The sequence below is a fragment of the Maniola hyperantus genome, chromosome 15 (assembly GCF_902806685.2).
Source record: "Maniola hyperantus chromosome 15, iAphHyp1.2, whole genome shotgun sequence".
Taxonomy (NCBI): Eukaryota; Metazoa; Arthropoda; class Insecta; order Lepidoptera; family Nymphalidae; genus Maniola; species Maniola hyperantus.
Window position 1 is genome coordinate 7,858,993 of NC_048550.1, and position 19,703 is coordinate 7,878,695.

General features: G+C 37.1%; 1 protein-coding gene across 7 annotated transcripts in view; it reads left to right on the forward strand.

Moving 5' to 3' along the window:
* spin (Protein spinster) overlaps positions 1-19,237 on the forward strand; it is a 52,854-nt gene extending 33,617 nt beyond the window's left edge. The window contains exons 3-10 of one of the 7 annotated variants that reach the window (XM_034975873.2): positions 225-376; positions 5,536-5,736; positions 6,135-6,263; positions 8,607-8,868; positions 10,636-10,734; positions 11,568-11,745; positions 13,093-13,120; positions 14,931-19,237. In XM_034975873.2, coding sequence (XP_034831764.1) covers positions 225-376; positions 5,536-5,736; positions 6,135-6,263; positions 8,607-8,868; positions 10,636-10,734; positions 11,568-11,745; positions 13,093-13,118 — 1,047 coding nt within the window. In that variant the 3' untranslated portion in view covers positions 13,119-13,120; positions 14,931-19,237. Of the gene's footprint in view, positions 1-224; positions 377-5,535; positions 5,737-6,134; positions 6,264-7,383; positions 7,646-8,606; positions 8,934-9,012; positions 10,585-10,635; positions 10,735-11,567; positions 11,746-13,092; positions 13,121-13,206; positions 13,235-14,930 lie in introns of those variants that run through there. The other 6 variants (XM_069503423.1, XR_011237606.1, XM_069503421.1 and 3 more) reach the window with 6 other exon arrangements.
* The last annotated feature ends 466 nt before the right edge of the window (positions 19,238-19,703 follow it).

Sequence of the window (19,703 nt, forward strand, 5' to 3'; positions counted from 1 at the left end):
TTTTGCAATAAAAAAATGATATTGAAGCCAAAAAGACTGAGAATTACGTTTTAAAACCTATTTGAACACGAGATGATTTTGCGATTTCATCCGCGTGGAACCTAAGTTTTGGGTTTTCTTTTTTATTCAGATACAAGTTAGCCCTTGACTACAACTTTTTATTTTAATGTTTCCGTATTTTCCGGGATAAAGATGTACCTGAACGGTTTTATTTTATTTTGCAGTCCTTTGTCCCGTTCACGATTTTCCGCGGCCTCGTGGGCATCGGGGAAGCATCGTACTCCACGATAGCACCTACAATCATCAGTGATCTCTTCGTCGGGAATGTCCGGTCGAAAATGCTCGCATTCTTCTACTTCGCCATACCAGTCGGAAGGTAAACATTCAGTTCTATATTATTCAAGGTCCCGTATCTCCAGAGAAATAGACTGCTAGAATCATATCCCTTCCTTTGCTTTGCCGGATTTGCCGTAGTCGGGTAAAAAAGGAACCTATAGGATCACTTCGTCAAAGGAATTAACAAGTAGGGTACTTTTCGTTGTTCAAGAATCATGATATTTGGCAGGCAGCAATGCCTTCTAGTTCAAGAAGTAAAAGGAAAAATCTGATAACGTGAATTTGTGGTTACATCACAAAAAAGTGTTATTTGTTGTACAATGGTACGGAACCCCTTCGTGTGCGAGTCCAACGCACACTTGACCGGTTTATAACATGGCTATTGATAGCCTAAGTTTTAGATTTTCTGTTCGATTCTCTGTCAATGTGAATCTGCCTTAAGGTAAAGCCATACACGTTTCGGGTAAAGCTCGTATATTACCATAACTTGATTGAAAAGTCTTAAAAAATTAGGAACAAATTAGAACAACAACAGAGCATTTGTTGAAGTTATTTTATGCGGACGTATTTATAAACACATAATAACAAAGTATATACCTAGTCGATTCAAATTATTTCGCTTGTAAATTTGTAATTAACCAAACACTCGGTTTATATCCATACCGCGACTGACTGACGAGATAAATGATTTAATGGTCTAATCATAGGTATCTAATTTGTAATTAGTGAGCATTCGATAACATCAACTCGCACATAAATTATGCTTGATGGAGTGCGTTGATTGGAGCAAATTATCTGCTTGATAGGTATGAGTAAGGCTTTATACGCTCCGTCTGGTTCGCAGGTCTTTCTTATCAACTTTTACTTTATCATAGAGAGAGAGCCCGCGAGGGCCAGACCTTCGTTATTTTATAAAAGCTAAAAGTTTCCCTGCGTATTGTCCCCAACACAAGGAGGAACGATCAGCGACTATGAAGTTTGGATCATGGTGGCTTTGGCAGATAACAAGTAACAAAGACGTATAAAATCTTACGTCAAAGTATAAAGTCTATTTTTTTATATTTTCTTCGGAATAGTATTGGAAATCACGTCTTGCATTGTCAGACTTATTACTTATCGTGGCAACGCCCTGCCAGACACCCTTAACCTTCGATAAATTGTTAAAGTTTAAGGGTTATTAAAATTAAGGGTGGTTAAAGTCTGTCTTTATTACCTGTTATCTGCCTAAGCCACCATGATCCAAACTTCATCGTTGATCGTTCCTCTCTGTGTTGGGGGACAATATTACTTATAAACGAATAAAATAAAATAAGTAAAAAATACGCAGAGAACCTCTCAGCTTTTATATAATAACGAAGGTCTGGCCCTGGCGGGCTCCTAGTCCATTACAGCTTTCCATAGGTACCTACCACACTGGAAGTACAGAGTAAATAAACTACTGCCTTCGATTTTTATACTCACAGCCGTCATTATATTAACTTTCTCTTTATATTATGCTTTATGATCGTTATTGTAATCGGTGCATTTTGCATCGCTTGCCTGCGAAATGTAACATGATGCTATCTAATCTGAATTCAATAAGCCATTCAGCTGTGAAAATTTGTCGTGTTCAATCTGTTGCTTCTCATTCTATATGCACTGCTAAGTATGATACAAGTAAAGTAATCATGTAAAAACCGGTCAAGTGCGAGTCAGGCTCGCATACGAACGGATCTGTACTATCGTACAAGATATAACACTGGCACCGATTCCGTTGTCTTTCTCTAAACTAAATTTAGAGTATCTGCATCCTTTTCTTTTTAACAATGCTAAAAAGGGACAGAACATGAACTTTACATTTAAAGACTCTAAATTTTAGTGCACGCTACAAATTTAAACAGTAAGGCTCGCGACTGTGCGCTAAAATCACGGGTTTTACCATCTAAAAATTAAATTTAAAACTGTCAAACTGCGTCTGTCCTTTTCATATTACATTAGTAAGAAGAGGATGCGAATACTCTAAAATTACGTTGTGCTCAGAATCAGTACCACTGTGTACTTATATAGGGTTCCATACCCGAAGGGTGTCAACGGACCCTCGGTGCGCGAGTCTGACTCGCAACTTAGCCGGTTTTTTTTTTGTACGATACCAGAGTATGAGTCAGGAACTAGGTTTTTGTAGTATTCTAAACCACCAACCGCTGTGTACCTACCAGATACGAGTTGGTGATATGATATCAAGTCCCGAAGGGGTGCAAATCGCAAATCCCATCGGGCAGTTTTGCGATTTACTACCACCCACCATCACCCATGGCCCCACCAACCTTGCGGTTATATGAGCCGATACGCGGGAGGGCTCCCGTTTGGTTTGCGATGGCTCTTTTCCGGGGCGCCTTCTTGACTCCCTTAGTTACTTTCTATCTGCTTGCTTACATAAAACGGAACACCATTTTATAGTTTAACGTTTTAAGTCATAATTAAGTAGGATCGTAGTATCTACCGGAAAATAAGAGGCGGACAATTAGTTATCCGTCCATTATACCCAGTAATGGGAAACCCAAAGAATCGTACGATCGGTGTAGGTAATTTTACACTAGAGACGTGTTGGTGGGAGTTATCAAAGAATTATTATTATTCATTCAATTGATACTTCAATTATAACATGCGTCATTGATATGCAATTTAATAATTCAGGGAATAAATTAATCTGGGTGTTAAATGAATGGAAATCGGTATGTCTTTACTTGTCTTTTACGAGCTCTTCTGAATTTTATTCAGTGTTGTGAGGTGCTGATAGTAATATCATACGAGTAGATATCCCTAATATGTTTATATTCATAATATGTCCGTCAATTCATAAAGTAAAGGTATGTGGGGTCCAAAAATGAATCCTCATCAAAAAATCACAATGTATTATGAGTAGATATCAAGTATCAACCCTCGTTTGTTTAAACAAGACGAGGATTGCAATTGACTAATCTTTGCTGAGTGCAGCTGCAGACCTATTCAAAAGCTATCAGCCATGTTGGCTAATCGCCTCCGATTGGAAGGCGGACGTCCTAACTAGAGGTGTCAAATACAGGTTCATGTGTGTATCACAATATTATCACGTGTTACAGACAAATATTTAATAATTATTAACGTTACATTATTTTGTTACACAAAAAAAATTGCTTGAACCGTGAGGCGCAAGCAGAAAAATGGGTGCAATCGATTTTCGACCTTATTGACATACGTCAGAAAACAGCATTTTAGCAATCTATGAATTATACTGAGCAAGAATATGACAAAAAACAACTTTCTCATAACCGTCAATAAGGTCGAGATTTGCTTGCACCGATTTCACCATGAGGCGCAAGCAGATAAATGGGTGCAAGCGATTTCCGACCTTATTGACATAGGGAACAACATTTTAACAATCTATGAATGATACCTACTGAACAAGAATATGACAAAAAACAACTTTCTCATAACCGTCAATAAGGTCGAGAACTAGGGTATAGCTTGTATTTAACTCGATTGATTTAAATTTTAAATTTTACTCTTAATAGGTTGGGTGCATACCTTCGCGACAGGTCGAAATGACAATCGGGGAGGGAATGCCCCGCACACCCGCACGGCCCCTGTGCTAACCCAGTGCGGGCGAGCGAGGGTGACGTGCGGGTGTGCGGGGTGTCACCCCCGCCTCATACCCCGATTGCCATCTCAACCTGTCGCGGAATACAATACCTAGTACCTACCTATGTATGTAAAAATAAAAACAAGTAGAACGATAAAGCAATGTCAAGTAGATACCTACAATACAATAGGTAGGTAAGTTTACCTAGTTACCTATAAAAAAAATCTTTTTAGTAGGTAACTACTATATTTATTATCATACATTTCTACATATTTATTATCATACGAATTATAAAATGATGATGATGATTTCTAAAAAGAACAATACCACTTCACGTACCTAACCTATTACCTATAATACTTAAATGTATGATAATACCTACACTTTGAAAAACATTTTCTCATACGATTTATAAAATGACGCAAGTATTTCCAAAAAGAACAAATCTACTATAATAGGTATTATTAACGCGCGACACAAATCTATCACAACACAAAAATGTACCTAATCTACATTATTTTGCCTAATCTACATTACAATTATTCGCATTAAATATTTATCGACACTCAAGTTCACAAATAAATAAAACTGCATTCAAAATTTATTACGAAACAAACAAAATGATAAAAATATTAGCCGCATACTCGTATCATCACAGTCAACATGTAACAGGCCAATACGAAAATTCGATGTAATAATTATTCACCGTCGAATCGCGACGATATTTGTATTCAGCTGTACCTACCTAATATATTTTATTCTAATATCGTCGCTCGGTCGCGCCGCGCGCGGCGTATCAAAGATCGAACGCCTGAGTTATTTTTTAGGAAGGATTTTCTCAAATTTTCACTACTTATTATATATTGTATTCAATTTTGTTTTAATCTAAAAACGAATATCTTGAATACATTTATATATTTAATAAATTTATTAGGTACATTATTTTTTGACACCTCTAGTCCTAACCACTAGGCTACTACAGCTTGTAGGCAACAACCTGTGCACACCTTCAGTTATTTATTGAGGGGTTTAATTTTTTTTACTTTACTTATTAGTTTTTATTTAGGTATATTTTAATTCCATTGTTTTAAAAATTATATTAACAATGGCCCCGATTCTCTAGTCTCTCTCTAAACTAAATTTAGAGTATCTGCATCCTTTTCTTTTTACTAATGCTAAAAAAGAAACGGAACATGACTTTCACATTTAAAGACTCTAAATTTTAGTGCACAATACAAATTTAAACAGTAGGTTCGCGAGTGCATGCTAAAATCACGGGTTTTACCATCTAAAAATTAAATTTAGAAATGTCAAACTGCTTCTGTCCTTTTCATATTACAATAGTAAGAAGAGGGTGCGAATACTCTAAAATTAGGTTGTGCTTAGAATCGGTGCCATTGTGGCTGATTCCGTTGTACACAATCTCTGAACTAAACTAAAATGACACGTCTAAAACTATCGCTATCCCTTTCATGATGTGGCTTGAGGAAAAGGATAGCACTAGATTTAAACATATTAATTTAGTTTAGTTGAGAGATTGTGTACAAGAGAATTGGCCCCAATATCATGAAACTTCTAAATTGTTAGTGTTTAATTTCCAGTGGTTTCGGCTATATCGTCGGGTCGGTGGTGGGCGCTGCAGCTAACAACTGGCGTTGGGGGCTGCGAGTCACCCCGTTCTTGGGGCTCGCGGCTGTGGCGCTCATACTGTGGGTCATGGAGAACCCAGAGAGGGGTCAGGCAGAGGAGAGTCGCATGAAACCCACGTCGTATCAGGAAGATTTGCGATCACTTGTCAGAAAGTAAGTTTAAACTTTAAAAGGCGTTTTTAAAAAATATTAAAAAACGCTCTAAGAATATACAGTGTACCCATCGTGTAGAGACAAACCAGTAACTGTCGTGCAGAAAGAGTATATATTATATTATTTTAATTGGCCAGAATGTGGTATAATTTGGACTTCATATTATTTTGTCCTGATTCCTGAAACATTCATAAGTCATAACTCATAACCAATAAATTAGTGGTCAAATATAGATCAATAAACCATATTAAACTGTCAATAAACTTATATCTAAGTAATAAGAATTGATTTAATTTATTTTATTTTTATTAATACTTAATTTAATCTCTCTTTTTGTTACCCCTCACCCTCATTGGACAAATCTATAGTCAACGCTCAAGTGTAGGTACTGTTTCCAGTCCGTCGTTCATGCTGTCGACGTTGGCGTTCACGTGCGTGGCGTTTGTGACGGGCGCGCTGGCGTGGTGGGGCCCGCAGTTCATCTACCTCGGCCTCACGCTGCAAGCCCGCGGCGTCACGCAGGAGAGGTGAGCCTTCCTGCCTCACACACCATACACTACCTACCTACCACACACCACGGTCACAGACTAAAGGAAAATAGTAAATGGGGCGCAACACGTATTCCATACCTTCTTATTCAAATAACTATATACTAATGCTATCGACTAGAAATATACTTAGTCACAAGGCGAAACTATATAAGGGTTTGTTAAACTACTGGATGGATTTGGCTGAAATTTGGATCGGAAATAGAAATAGATTTTATTCTTTGGATTAACACAAGCTACTTTTTATCTGGTAAAACTCCGTGGTTTTCGTCGCGGGATGAAACCTCACCTCATATTATATCCACGCGGACAAAGTTCTAATTATAAAAAAATAGAAACGTCAACTTTTTTGTTCTAAAAAAAGTCGATTCGGATATACGATTAAGATAAGAAATTATATGGCCTTCTCCATAAACGTGACACTGGCGAAACAATCTGTGCCCAGTTGGTCAATATTTGGGAATTGAATTGAAGAAATTATATGTAAATTGAAAACTCCACGGCTTCTATTTTTCTTTAATCTGTGACTAATAGATCTAAAAGTATTACGTCCCCTGTATGTAAACCTTATAAATCTATAAAGTAGCTATATAGTCTTTAAAAATATGCATGTTTCTCAAGCGTGGTTACTCACAATGGTTGTTCAATAATTTTGTTTGTTAGTTACCATTTCAATATTAATGTTTAAAACTGGTCAAACGATTCACTCAACAATATCTCAATGTTCATACCAATAAAAATGTTGATAACTATACATTTAATACATACAATCATACAACAGATAAAACAACATACAATATAATTATCACAGTTTTTAATTTCGCTATGGTGTTAAAGGTTGTAAAAATATATTAAGAGATAAACAACATGAAATACAAGATTTCAGTTACAACCATTAAAATTGGTAACCGTTGATACTACGAATACGAATTTATGCTAAAGTCTGTCCGACTGCCGACGATCAGCGATAAACGAGTTGAACTAAAGTCTTCGGTCTGGTAGTAAAATGGCGAGGGGCGAACTAGATTTAATAGTACCTTAGCACAGTCATGCTTAAAAAACTGCAAATGAATTGGATAACACCCGTGTTGGGGTATAGCGTGTCGTACAAGTTCGGTCTGGTGGGCATGGCGGCGGGCGCGCTGGGCGTGCCGCTGGGATCGGCGCTGGCGCAGCGGCTGCGGCGGCGCTGCCCCGACTGCGACCCCATCATCTGCGGCCTGGCACTGCTCGCCTCCGCTCCGCTCGTGTTCCTGGCCCTAGCCACCGTCAACCACACCGGCAGCCTCGCTTACTTGCTGGTCTTCCTCGGCATGCTCACCTGCAACCTCACCTGGTCCATCGTGGCGGACATCGTGCTGGTGAGCCGACCCGCCCCGCGGAATGTTCCAATGAGAAGCGCCGGGCACCCACCCTCATCGATACGACTCATTATACCGACAAATAAACCCCCATATTTATTTTGATGCTGATCTCACGTTACAACACGCACCACAGAGGCTCCTTTTACAATAAATACTTGCGGTGCGACGACGGTGAACTTACATGGGAATGTGAAGGAATTGTGAATGGGTCCAATGGGACGACACTTGACTCTAATAAAAATTAGCACTTTAAAACACCATAAACGGATCTAGAAATCGAAAAATGATGTTCCCACACCCACAGTATTTTTAAACTATAAGGGTTCCTTGTTTACCACGGAACCCTAAAAACATAGAACCTAGGCCCGACACTTGTCAATAATTATGCTTCGTCAATAATTCGTCTTTGCGTGTCAAATTTTTCGTAATGAAAAATTGGTAATGTTTGGTGCGTTTTGCAATGTGCGATCAGATAATCTCCTCATCCGGAATGACGCTTCATTGTCTCGTACCCAGATTCGTTGTAACCAGCTTGAATCATACTAAATACATATCGTGGGCTGTCGAGAGCATGTGAAATCATTTGATACTACAATATTATGATATGGTTGCGCCAACCCACCGCACCCGCTTAAGTTTGCATAAAACCTATTATATAGGAAACGATTATTTTTAAGTTAGCATTTAATTTTAAACTAATCAGCAAATGCCAAATAAAAATTGCAATGGACAGTCGTCATTCTTAAGGTTATTAATTATTGTTTCGAGGACAAATAAATTTTTAAAGACCTGAAAAGTGTTTATAGTTTTAAAAATAAAGAGCTGGAAAAAAGTAGCAATATTTAGCATTATGGGACAAACAGAATGAGAGTTGTCCATTGCACGCGTCCGTCGCGGCTCGGCGCGGGGCCGGTGGCGCGACGTGGCGACGTCGCTGACGGTCCACTGTTGCACGAAGGGTGTCGTTCATCTTCGGCGCGCTGACGATGGCGTCGGGCGTGGTGGGCGTGCCGCTGGGCGCGTGGCTGGGCGCCGCGCTGGTGAAGCGATGGGGGCGCGCGCACGCCGTCATCTGCGGCGTGGGCCTGCTGCTGTCCACCCCCGCCATGGCACTCGCGATGCTGCTCACCGACGTGAACCCCTACGCGCCGTTCGCTCTCATGTTCTTTGGCGAGGTCGCGCTCAATCTCAACTGGGCTATAGTTGCCGATATGTCGCTGGTAAGAATAACGGTGGTTGTCCGCGGTGCTTTTTGGACTTTTCGTTGCAAATGTTTTATTGAATAGTCGCGCGTAGTGATTGGAAGAGGAAGGCCGGGGACCGGATGTGGTGGCCATTCATTTGGGAAGGCCTTTGTCCAACAGCGGACACCCATATTCCATAGACTGACGATGATTATGATAATGATAATGATCATTCGCGTATTTATTTATATTCAAACACACGTATTCCACAGACCACGACTACTAAAACATACCAACTATACAAGACTAAAATCTAAGATGGAAGCAGTATGGCTGTTTTCATTAAACCCATACACGTTTGGTTTCTACGCGGCATCGTATCAGAACGCTAAATCGCTTGGCGGCACGGTTTTTCCAGTAGTTTGGGTAGGGTTATTATAGGTCAAAAGGCTACACATCAGACGGAAACGTTTAAGTGTGAAAGAAAGAAGGTCAAATGGCTAACGCGGGATGTTTACAGCATTATATAGCATCAGCATTATATGCTACAAGATGATGCCCGCTACTTCGTGCGCGTGGATTTAAGTTTTTAAAAATCCTTTAGTAGCCTATTTCCTTCCACGGGATACAAGCTATCTCTGTACCAAATTTCATCGAAATCGGTAAAACAGATAGGCTTTGAAAAGCTAGCAGACAGACAGACACACTATCGTATTTATAATATTGGTATGGATAGATTAAGGCACGTTCGCAAGATCCACTTTCGTATGACAAATCCTCTAAACATTTCAAAGAATAGTCCTAAAGCCTGATGATAGATTTAATTACGGACTTTGGTGGTTGCCTTTGAGTGTAATGCTTATGTTGTTTTAGTTTTTATTTTGTTAGAATAAGTGCACGAGTAGGTACAGTCGTATACGTTTGTGTATTAATTATGAGGATATTAATATAAAATGTGATAAGTAAAGTATGATACAACTTTCTAAATATCGTTTTGCTATTATTTATATTTATATCCGAGTAATTAAAATGTCATCTCCTAGCATGATGGTCTTAAATCCTTGCTTTACGCGCATGCCATTGAAATCAGTCGCTCATTTATCTATATCGTATCATGAGGGAGGGAAAATAAAGTTTATTGTTGATAACTTCTCATTGGAATATTTTTATTATTAGAATAATAATTATTAGTATTAGTTCGAATGTAGACTGATTTCAATTTTATTTTGCAAAACAGCGACATCTATTATCTGTTGCTGATATTACGATGCTTACCAACTACAGCTAATTGGTCTTATCACGTAGTGTTTGAAGTTTTACATAGATGGCGTTACTAAGCATTTTGTCAGGATATTATTATCTATGAAAAAAGAATTTTTTTCAATAATATCATTTTATACCGGTAAATGCTAAGTAACCATTCCATTTCCAGAAATGCTTATCTCTGTTTTTGTAGATATAGGATCAGCAGAAAATATACGAAAAAATGAGAAAGCCTAGCTCTATAACTTTTTCACAAATTCAATTAAATAAGGATCAATCAGTAATTTCTGTAATATTATCTACATAAATTATTGACACTTCACAATTGGAATGAGATAAGAAAAATATTGAATTAATAGCCGCAATTTTCGAAAAATCTAGTCTTATTCATTATCTACATTATGAAGGGAACCTCTGCAAAATTTCAGCTTTTAGATTAGCGATTAGAAAATTATTTTACATTGTTTTAAATACTGTATTCCGGATCTAACAATAATTATTTTTGCATCAGCTTATAATAAAAGCTTTCTCAATTTGCAGTACGTGGTCATACCACCTAGAAGATCGACGGCCGAAGCTTTCCAGATCTTGATTTCACACATGTTTGGGGATGCTGGGAGTCCGTACTTAGTAGGAGTGGTGAGCATTTTGTTTTCTATTAATTTTACAACTTTTTGTACAAGTCGTCTTCTGTATTTCTTTTTTTGTACCTTGAAGTACAAAAGGGTCAATCTGCAAAAAATGTTTAAATAAACAGCGACTCTTATTACGACGCAATAAAATGCAATTCAACTTGCACAGCGCTGCGATCTATTTAATAAACATTGACTTATATATTACTTCGTAAGGGCAGGGCCATTGAACAAGCAAAATGGCACCGACTCATTGGTCCTAAAATGTTTATTTAGCACCAATGCAACCTCAGTGACGTCTGGATTTCAAACGGGTCGTTCATTAATATCTAAGAGGTGGCGCTGATTTACTTGGTTCCAAAACCGTGAAATTTTTTGTTCGCTTGAGCATATCTTGTCATTTATATATCGATGTTAATAAACGCCTCTTTTTATCGTACTCCTCCATGTCGAACATAAATGATGAAGAGATAAATCGATAATTGGCTTAGTTTTAGATCTAGAACGATAAATAATAGAATGATACAAACACATATAAACAGCTTTGTTGGTTCTAATAAGTGATTTTGTAAAGTGGTGATATGTAATAAAAAAAAAACTCGGCAGAGTTTCTTGTAGGCTCTTCTTAGAGTTCTCAGACCCTGGGCGCGTTTACGTAATTAATTATCACCATTACATCTTACGAATTCTACAACTGACCATCAAAAAGTGTACAATGGTACTCAATTTGAATAGATTTGGCTTTGACTTTGAATAGACGTAATACGTTTATATTGAGAAGCTATGAAGTGTCTATTCAACCCCACTAACTTCATGGCTGATGATTTGCTTTATTTCCAGATATCCGAGAGTCTGAAGAGGTCTGCGCCGCAGCCGGCGAGCCTCAGCGTACAGTTCAGGTCGCTGCAGCGCGCGCTGTTCATCACATGCTTTGTCGAAGTGCTCGGCGGCATATTCTTCCTGTTAACGGCTATTTACATCGTCAGAGACAAACAGAAAGTCGATAGAGCCATTGCAGGTCAGTTTATTTTACATTTTATTAGCTACATATCGAATGCGAACTGGCAACATGTCCTATCTCAATTTTTTGACGATTTCACTTCATACTACACCGCAGTTTCACGACAGTTTTCTAGTTTAGAACAAAAATTTGAAAATGTATCCACACAAAAGCGAGTCTTCGCCTAACACTAACAGAGGTAGGTACAATCATTATTTAGTTCAAGGAAACGTTTATTTAAAAAGTTAGAAAGCTTTTTCTTTCATCAAAATTGAGATAGTACTGGATACTGGTTGCCAGTTCACAGTCAATATAGTACTGTCCTATTTACTAAAATATTTTGCTTTATACTCTTTATTCATTAAAAACTGCTACGTAATATTATGCTTTGGTTATTGTTACTATACTGGTACTAGTTTACTTTCTAAGGCTTAACGCAGATGACTGGTTTTAGTAGATCATAGTTTTATGTCTGACTTTGGTGCCTATTCGGTTGTGCCAAGTCCTAAACTTGCAGGTTTCAAATCAGTGCCCAATCATCACTGAAATGGACATATAAAAGTATGCTGGAAAACATACAAAATCACATTTATTTTTGTACCGGATTCGAAGCCCCCATCAAACGTAGCTGAAATTAAAATTGACACTGTGTCAAATGGCTTTCGTGTTGACACTATGTTGACAGATCCCTCATCACTAACATTTAGTTCCAAGTACGCTCACTGCTACTATCAGCGCCAAAATGGCTAAAATCCAGTTGCTACAAAAACAGGTCGGCAATGACAGGTCCAGCGTGTATTAATAGATGTGAGTGGTGCCCATCCTTTTCCGACAAGATACAATATGTATGAAAAAGATATAACACTACTTTTAGACCTGCCAGTTTTGTGTAGTGCGGTTACAACTTACAAGGTACAAATGAATATGCACTAAAAGCAGTTGCTTACGCCTTACGCGGTCTGTATTCATAATTAATGTCACATATTGTATTGGAGAATATCGTTTTCCCCGATAGGTATATCAGCACGCCTAACATGCGCCCCACGAGCAAATTTTGTCTAAGTACGCATTTACTCGTCTTATCTCTATGAATGAACACGAGAAAATGCGTAGACAAAATTTTCGCGTGGAGCGCATATTAGGCCCTCAGGACCGAAAATCGGAATGGGTCAGCGAGAGTCAGCATTAGTCACTAGTAATATCTACTCGTGCGGACCTTTTTTCGAAGATTTTAATTTATATTTTCACCGATTTTATTCGTCATCTGCGCTACGCCTATCTATAAATGTATTTTTTTTGTAATAAAATTCTTATTCGCATTACCTGTGGTTAATTTCATAATATGTATTTATTATTTTGTTGCAGCTTATGGTATTTTTGAATTGCTATAGCCGTATGTATTATTATGGTTTAGTTTTACGACATGTAGATACGTAGTATTTTGAGTGTGCTTTCAATTCCCACTTCACATTGTTTCAGTTGCTTCAAAAATAATATAGGCCATTAGGTGAGTGTTTAGGTAATGTAGACTAATACGGACATAACGCATAACTGCGAATGCTCCTGCGGTAGGAGCGGTGCGGGAGGGGTGATGACGTGACGCGAGAGCTGTGATTCGTTAATTTATGAAAACTATGGCCCCTTCTATTCCTTCCAAAGTCTTCGAACAGTGTGTGTTGCCAGTGATGACATATGGATCCGAGACATGGTCGCTAACTATGGGCCTCATAAGAGTCACTCAGCGGGCGATGGAGAGAGCTATGTGCGGAGTTTCTTTACGTGATCAAATCAGAAATGAGGAGATCCGTAGGAGAACTAGAGTAACCGACGTAGCTCAACGGGTTGCGAAGCTGAAGTACCAATGGGCAGGGCACATAGTTCGTACAACCGATAGACGTTGGGGTCGCAAGGTACTGGACTGGCGACCTCGTACCGGAAGACGCAGCGTTGGAAGACCCCCCACTAGGTGGACGGACGACATCAGACGAGTCGCAGGGAGCCGCTGGATCCAGGCGGCGCAAGACCGTGGCGTGTGGAAGTCCCTACAAGAGACCTATGTCCAGCCGTGGACGTCTATTGGTTGATGATGATGATGATGGCCCCTTCCGCACCGCTCCATTACCTCAGCCTATACTCAGTTATGCGCTATACCTATAGCTTTGTCTAAAACAGCATTGTTGCTTTACCCCTAAATAAAGGTTAAACATTGTTTTAGTAGATTTCCCTTTCTGTTCATTCTCTCAAGGCGCAAACATATTATTGTGATGTTTATATGTTGCGACGCGACAGAAGGTTATTGGAATTATACATTTCTTATATAAAAATTGGTCGATGTTCATCGACCAATTTTTTGCTGCACAGAACAACACAAAGGCTTTTGCAGCTTGAGTGTGGTATGAGGTATCTATACATTTGGGTCAAGAAATGCTGTTAGATATATGCGTGTCAAGAAAGAAACGAATCGAAGCGAAGCGTCGCTAATCATTTCGTGTCGCTCACACATTACATAGGTATACCTACTATGTAAGCGATATAAAATCTCTTCTTTTTTTCGATTAGTTTCTTTATTGGCACACATTAAACTTAATCTTAACTGACCAACAATCTAATGACTAACGTCTTTTTTTGTGCATGTAAGCGTTAATTAATATGTATATTATGTATTTCTAAGCTCTTATATTTTGTGAAAAATATTATTTGCATGTCAAATCAAAATTCATTTTAGTAACCCAAATCATTACTAAAGCTAAGATAACCACAATATTTAAACTTCCATTTCTATATACCATGTGCATTTATAATAATTAGAACATTTAAATGAGTAGGTAAATAATGTTCATTGTAAGGAATTGTATATAAATTGACAATAAAATAAAAACGATTTATGCCAGAAACTATGTCAGATACCTTCCCGTAAGTCCCAACAACTGTACTTTCAACACACAGATGGACAATGCATGAACTCAGTAATGGACAAAAGACAATTAATTAATTAAAAAATTAAAGCTGAGATATTCAAATTCTCGTTAATAAAGAAGATTACCTGAGTTATTTTAAAGTAGCTTTTTCTACAATAGTTCTACAATACATTACAATGTTTTTACAGTTTTCTGGTACATCCGAATACCGTTAATATGTTTGGGGTGTTAGGCTGTTACTTCTCGCATGTGATTAAAAAAATAACGAGAGCATTTTGTCTACAGAAGCAGAAGCGCAAAGTGTTGAGCCGTCACACAGTAATGCCCAAGAAGAGCACCTAGAAGGAGGTGAATAGTAACATGCCACCTGTATTACTTGTCAGTCGTTAACATTTAGCATACGAGGCGAGCTGTGAGAGCTGTAAACTTTCACTGGCGATCGGTGGCCCTAGCACGGAATGACAGCTGCAATGAGATTATCGCAATCACCTCCGACTGGCTATCACCACTGAAATAGACATATACCTACAAGTACGCTGGAAAAGGTGTGTCATACAAAGTTACAGTTATTTTTTATGCCAGTTCAAAGCGCACCGGGCACCACCACACCACCACCACCCCACCAAGGGCACCGGGAGGTAAAGTTGACACTTTGTATCAAAGATGACACTAGATACACTATGTTGACAGATGTCTCATCACTAACATTTAGTTCCGAGTGCGTTCACTGCTGCTATATCAGCGCCAAAATGGCGAAAATCGAGTTGCTTCAATCGTAAGTCCAGCGTACTTGTAGAGGTCAGTGGCTGACACTCTTCTACTATTGCCAAATACACTGTTGTAGCAAGAGTATAGTTAGTTCCCGGCAGTTAAATAGTCGCCTCTGACTTATGATGCGAGTGCTCTATGCGCTCGTGTATTGTGTACGGATGAGCACTCACACTAATGCAGATGGCGAATGCGGGTTAGTGTTCCGCTCCCTCGAGTCGCGAGTTCCACAGACGCCTAAAAATGCTATTGCGACTAACTTCAAGAACGACTATTTAATTTGCGCGGACTATATTATAAATTGAGCCAATCGTGATTGCTATGATCGCAATGTCACTAGTTCGGTGCAACGGGCATGGGAGTTGAATCGAGTTGAATAAATGTACGTGTGAAATAATGTATGCCGTAAATTAGCTATGTATTTGTTTCGCTTGTGATGTAGTGTCAGAGCCGGAATGTTATGAATTACTATGTAAATAATCGACCATAGTTCCTTTACCAGCCTAAAGAAGCGCTTACATGGGCAATTTTTAAGCAATTGTTATTGAATACAAGTATCTGGAGCAATTATTTTGCATAACACTGCTGAAATTTTCAGATATTGCTGGGTATTACGATAAATTGCTCCATGTGTTCGTGACGTCATAATTGACTGAACTGGCCACGTAATATCGTGTACGCGTACCTCTAGCTCATCGTAAAACTACTATTTTCGCTTACAAGGCCTACAAAGTTTAGTTTTATTTACTTAATACTTCTTCTATTTATTTATTTTTGTCTAAAAATGTTCTCTATATAACTGTTTTTTGTATACAGAAGCTTTCGATATTAATGTTTATGAAGTTTATTTTGTCCTCTTACTATTTATTTTTCTGGTTTGACATTCTGGTTCTGGCAATGTTCCTACTACACATTGATCGTCAAATATAATTTATATAGAAGACTGATTCGTAAATGCACAGCACATGATCAAAGAAGTATGTAAGAAGCGAGAGTGAGATAGTTGTAATTAATTTAAGGTTACGGTAACTAGGCATCACATTACCTACTGGCTAGGGTTAAGACATGTTGTGCCTAACAAATCCTTTCCTACAATCGTTCGTCGACCGATTGTGCATTTCGATAATATTAATTAACCCTATCAGGAAGTTAAGCTCATTTCACACTACGGGATATAAATTACAGTGCAAACTCTATGTAACGTCACTCGATTTAACGACAAACTCCATAAAGCATCGAAATCACACGGCTTTGGTTGGTTCAGCTTGTTTTCCATACAATGTTACACTCTTTTGTAGCATTATACTCACTCTCAATAACGACATCAATTAAACAGCTGTGTACGTTCTTTTGTCGGTTTATTATCGTAGCCCGTAATAAACTCGACTGTCGGCATCGTAAATACCGAACTTGCTAAGAAATCCGTTCTTTTGTTAACAAATTAGGATTGCTTGCACGTGTAAACTGTTGTTAGAAGGACTACTAAGTACAGACTATACGCAACAGCGTTCAATTAAGAATAATAAATAATAAGTAATTTATTGTTTCGCCAAAAATTACAACAAAGATTATGTTAAGCCACCGACAGATTCTCTCTTCTTCTTCTTCTCTTCTCTCTTCTTCTTCTCTCCATTTAACGACAACTCTCAATAAAGTCATAAAATGCGCAGTCCCTTCAGTGTCGTTATACAGAGTTTATGCTGTGTATTTTAGTCTGGTCAAAAAAGACATTCAAGGTTACGATAGGCCTAAAAGTGGGTACGAATGTTGGTAACATCAATATAAATCCGTGAGGAATTTCACAATTTATTTATATATTGGTGTTCCCAACATTCGTACCAATTTTTAGCTCTATGTGAATTATTGTAACCTTGAATATCTATTTTGACCGGACTATAATATAATTTATATGCCGTAGTGTGAAACAAGCTTTATGCTAGGAAAAAGAAGAATTATTTTAATATTCCTTCCAATTATTATCAATCAGTGGTGTGCACTGTGCACTGTGCAGGCAAACGAGCATATTGTATTGATCATGTGTCCAAGATCATTTCGAAATCGATAGATGTTAGTTTTATTTATTTCTATAATAACTCATATCTTATTATATACTTTTAGTTTTTGGTGGAAAAAAACTAAACAGTAGATAAATTATTACATACCATCAGTATTTTTAAAAGTTTAATAACTGTTTAATCAATGTTTAACTATGTACTTGTGATTTGAAAAGGCGCAAATAGTAAAGTTATGATTATGAATAATAATTATACTGTCTAAATCGAAAAGTGGTAAATTATTTTGATGATGATTTAAAGGCACTTAAGTTTATTTGAACTAAATATATCCTATTCTATTGTAAAGCTTGTATTATCCCTATTAAATGCTTTTCAAAGCAGCTTGCGCGTCACTGACTTTACTATTTTTATTTTAACCGATGAAGACGATCGATGTAGACATCATTGATTGTTGCTACTTGCACTACATAAGCTAATAATGACTAAATTAACTAAATGGATACTTATTAATTACGCTCCTTGGCAATCAAGTTAAAAAAATCGGCTTTAAAAAATACAAACAATACATATTGCCATTTCATATAAGACCATGTTGCCATACTTTAAACATAATAAAATACGTTCCTATCTAGACGATACGTTATGCGATCATAATATCCGAAAATGAACTTAAAGGGCTTCCGAGACAGTCGTGGTTTGACGTCAAACACATAGTTTTGTTTTGCTTGATCAGCTTGAGTCAGCAAAAAGCACTTTCTCATTTCTCTAACGTCGCGTCAAGCAAACACTGTAAACGGACAAAATGCTTGGCTCAAACAAAAATCTACGTGCTTCTCGGAAGCCCTTAAAGTTGCCTAGTAGCGTAATTTGTTTCTTACTGTCCCCAAAAATGTTTTGTCATATTATGTTACATTACCTCAAAGCACTTGTCACACAAGAGAAAGTTATATTAGTAATATTATTTATTCTGATTGTGTTTTTCATTTTTAAATCATTTATTTTATATTCGATAACTATTTAATTTATGTAAAGGCAATCTTTAATGGAAAGTTACTTAAGTATGGTCTGTTATAGATATATTCATACAGTTTAACAAGTTTGCCTTAGAAAATGATGTATTTTTAGTACTTTTATCATTGTAGTGTGTTAATAGCGGTCTTATAAATAATGAATATTACAACTTATTATTGTTAAATTATGTTTGAGTACACAGCAATGATATTTAATAATATATAAGTATGTAAAAAAGAAGTTAATATCTCTTCAGTCTGCATATTATTTTGTCTTGTATCTGACACATCACCGACCAAGATTTTTATACGAGTACGCCATTTGTAATATGAACGTAACATGTCTGTGGTGTAGTGTCAATGGTACAGAGTAAGTCTCGAAATACGGGTTATCAATCGCTTTTATAAGTTAAATATTAACTAAAAAATAAAAATGTGAATTTATTTGATCAAATTAAATAGACAATAATAGATCAAGTCAATTAAGTTGAAAGATTTGTGTACAACCGAATAGGCAAGTCGATTATATTACTGTAATTTTTAATTTGGATTCTAAATTTATTGTAAGTTTTATTTATATTGTGTAAGTGGCTCTCAGTATTGTCATTACTAATTACATATATACATACCTGCAGTAGTTTGTCAATTATACCTAAAAAAGTTTTTGTTTGCACGTTAAACTGTATAGAATATCAATCAAGACTGAATTGTTTGTTTTAAAAATTCCTAATTATAATAGAGAATTGTTTGTAAATATTGTGTAAAGTATGGAATTGAAAATAAATACATAATTTATTTTTTATAATGAAGTTTTATTATTAGTAATAACATGATAGTTGGCACATTCGGTGGGTAAGAGGCGATTATTATTATTTAAGTACCTACTTAATTTATATTAAACATAATAGTTATCTGAGGTAACATTTGTAATACAAATATAATAATTCGCGACCATTTAAAATATTAAATTTAATCAACGCATATTAAAAATTGGGCGTATCACAACACACGTAAGGTAGGGTTCTGTAGTTATGCTTATAAAAAATGTCCTACAGTAAACCAAAAACAAGATCAATTAGAAACGGTAATTTTTTGTCTCGCTTTATAGTTTATTCCAAGTCCAACTACACATTGGCCAACTATCAATAGTTGTGATACCTTTTCGTTTATTCATACTATGTGCAGAATTTTTCAATGTGGCCGTTTAAGAATTATATTCTGGTACATTTAAACGTTATGTAAAACTGCTACTTTGGGACTATTAT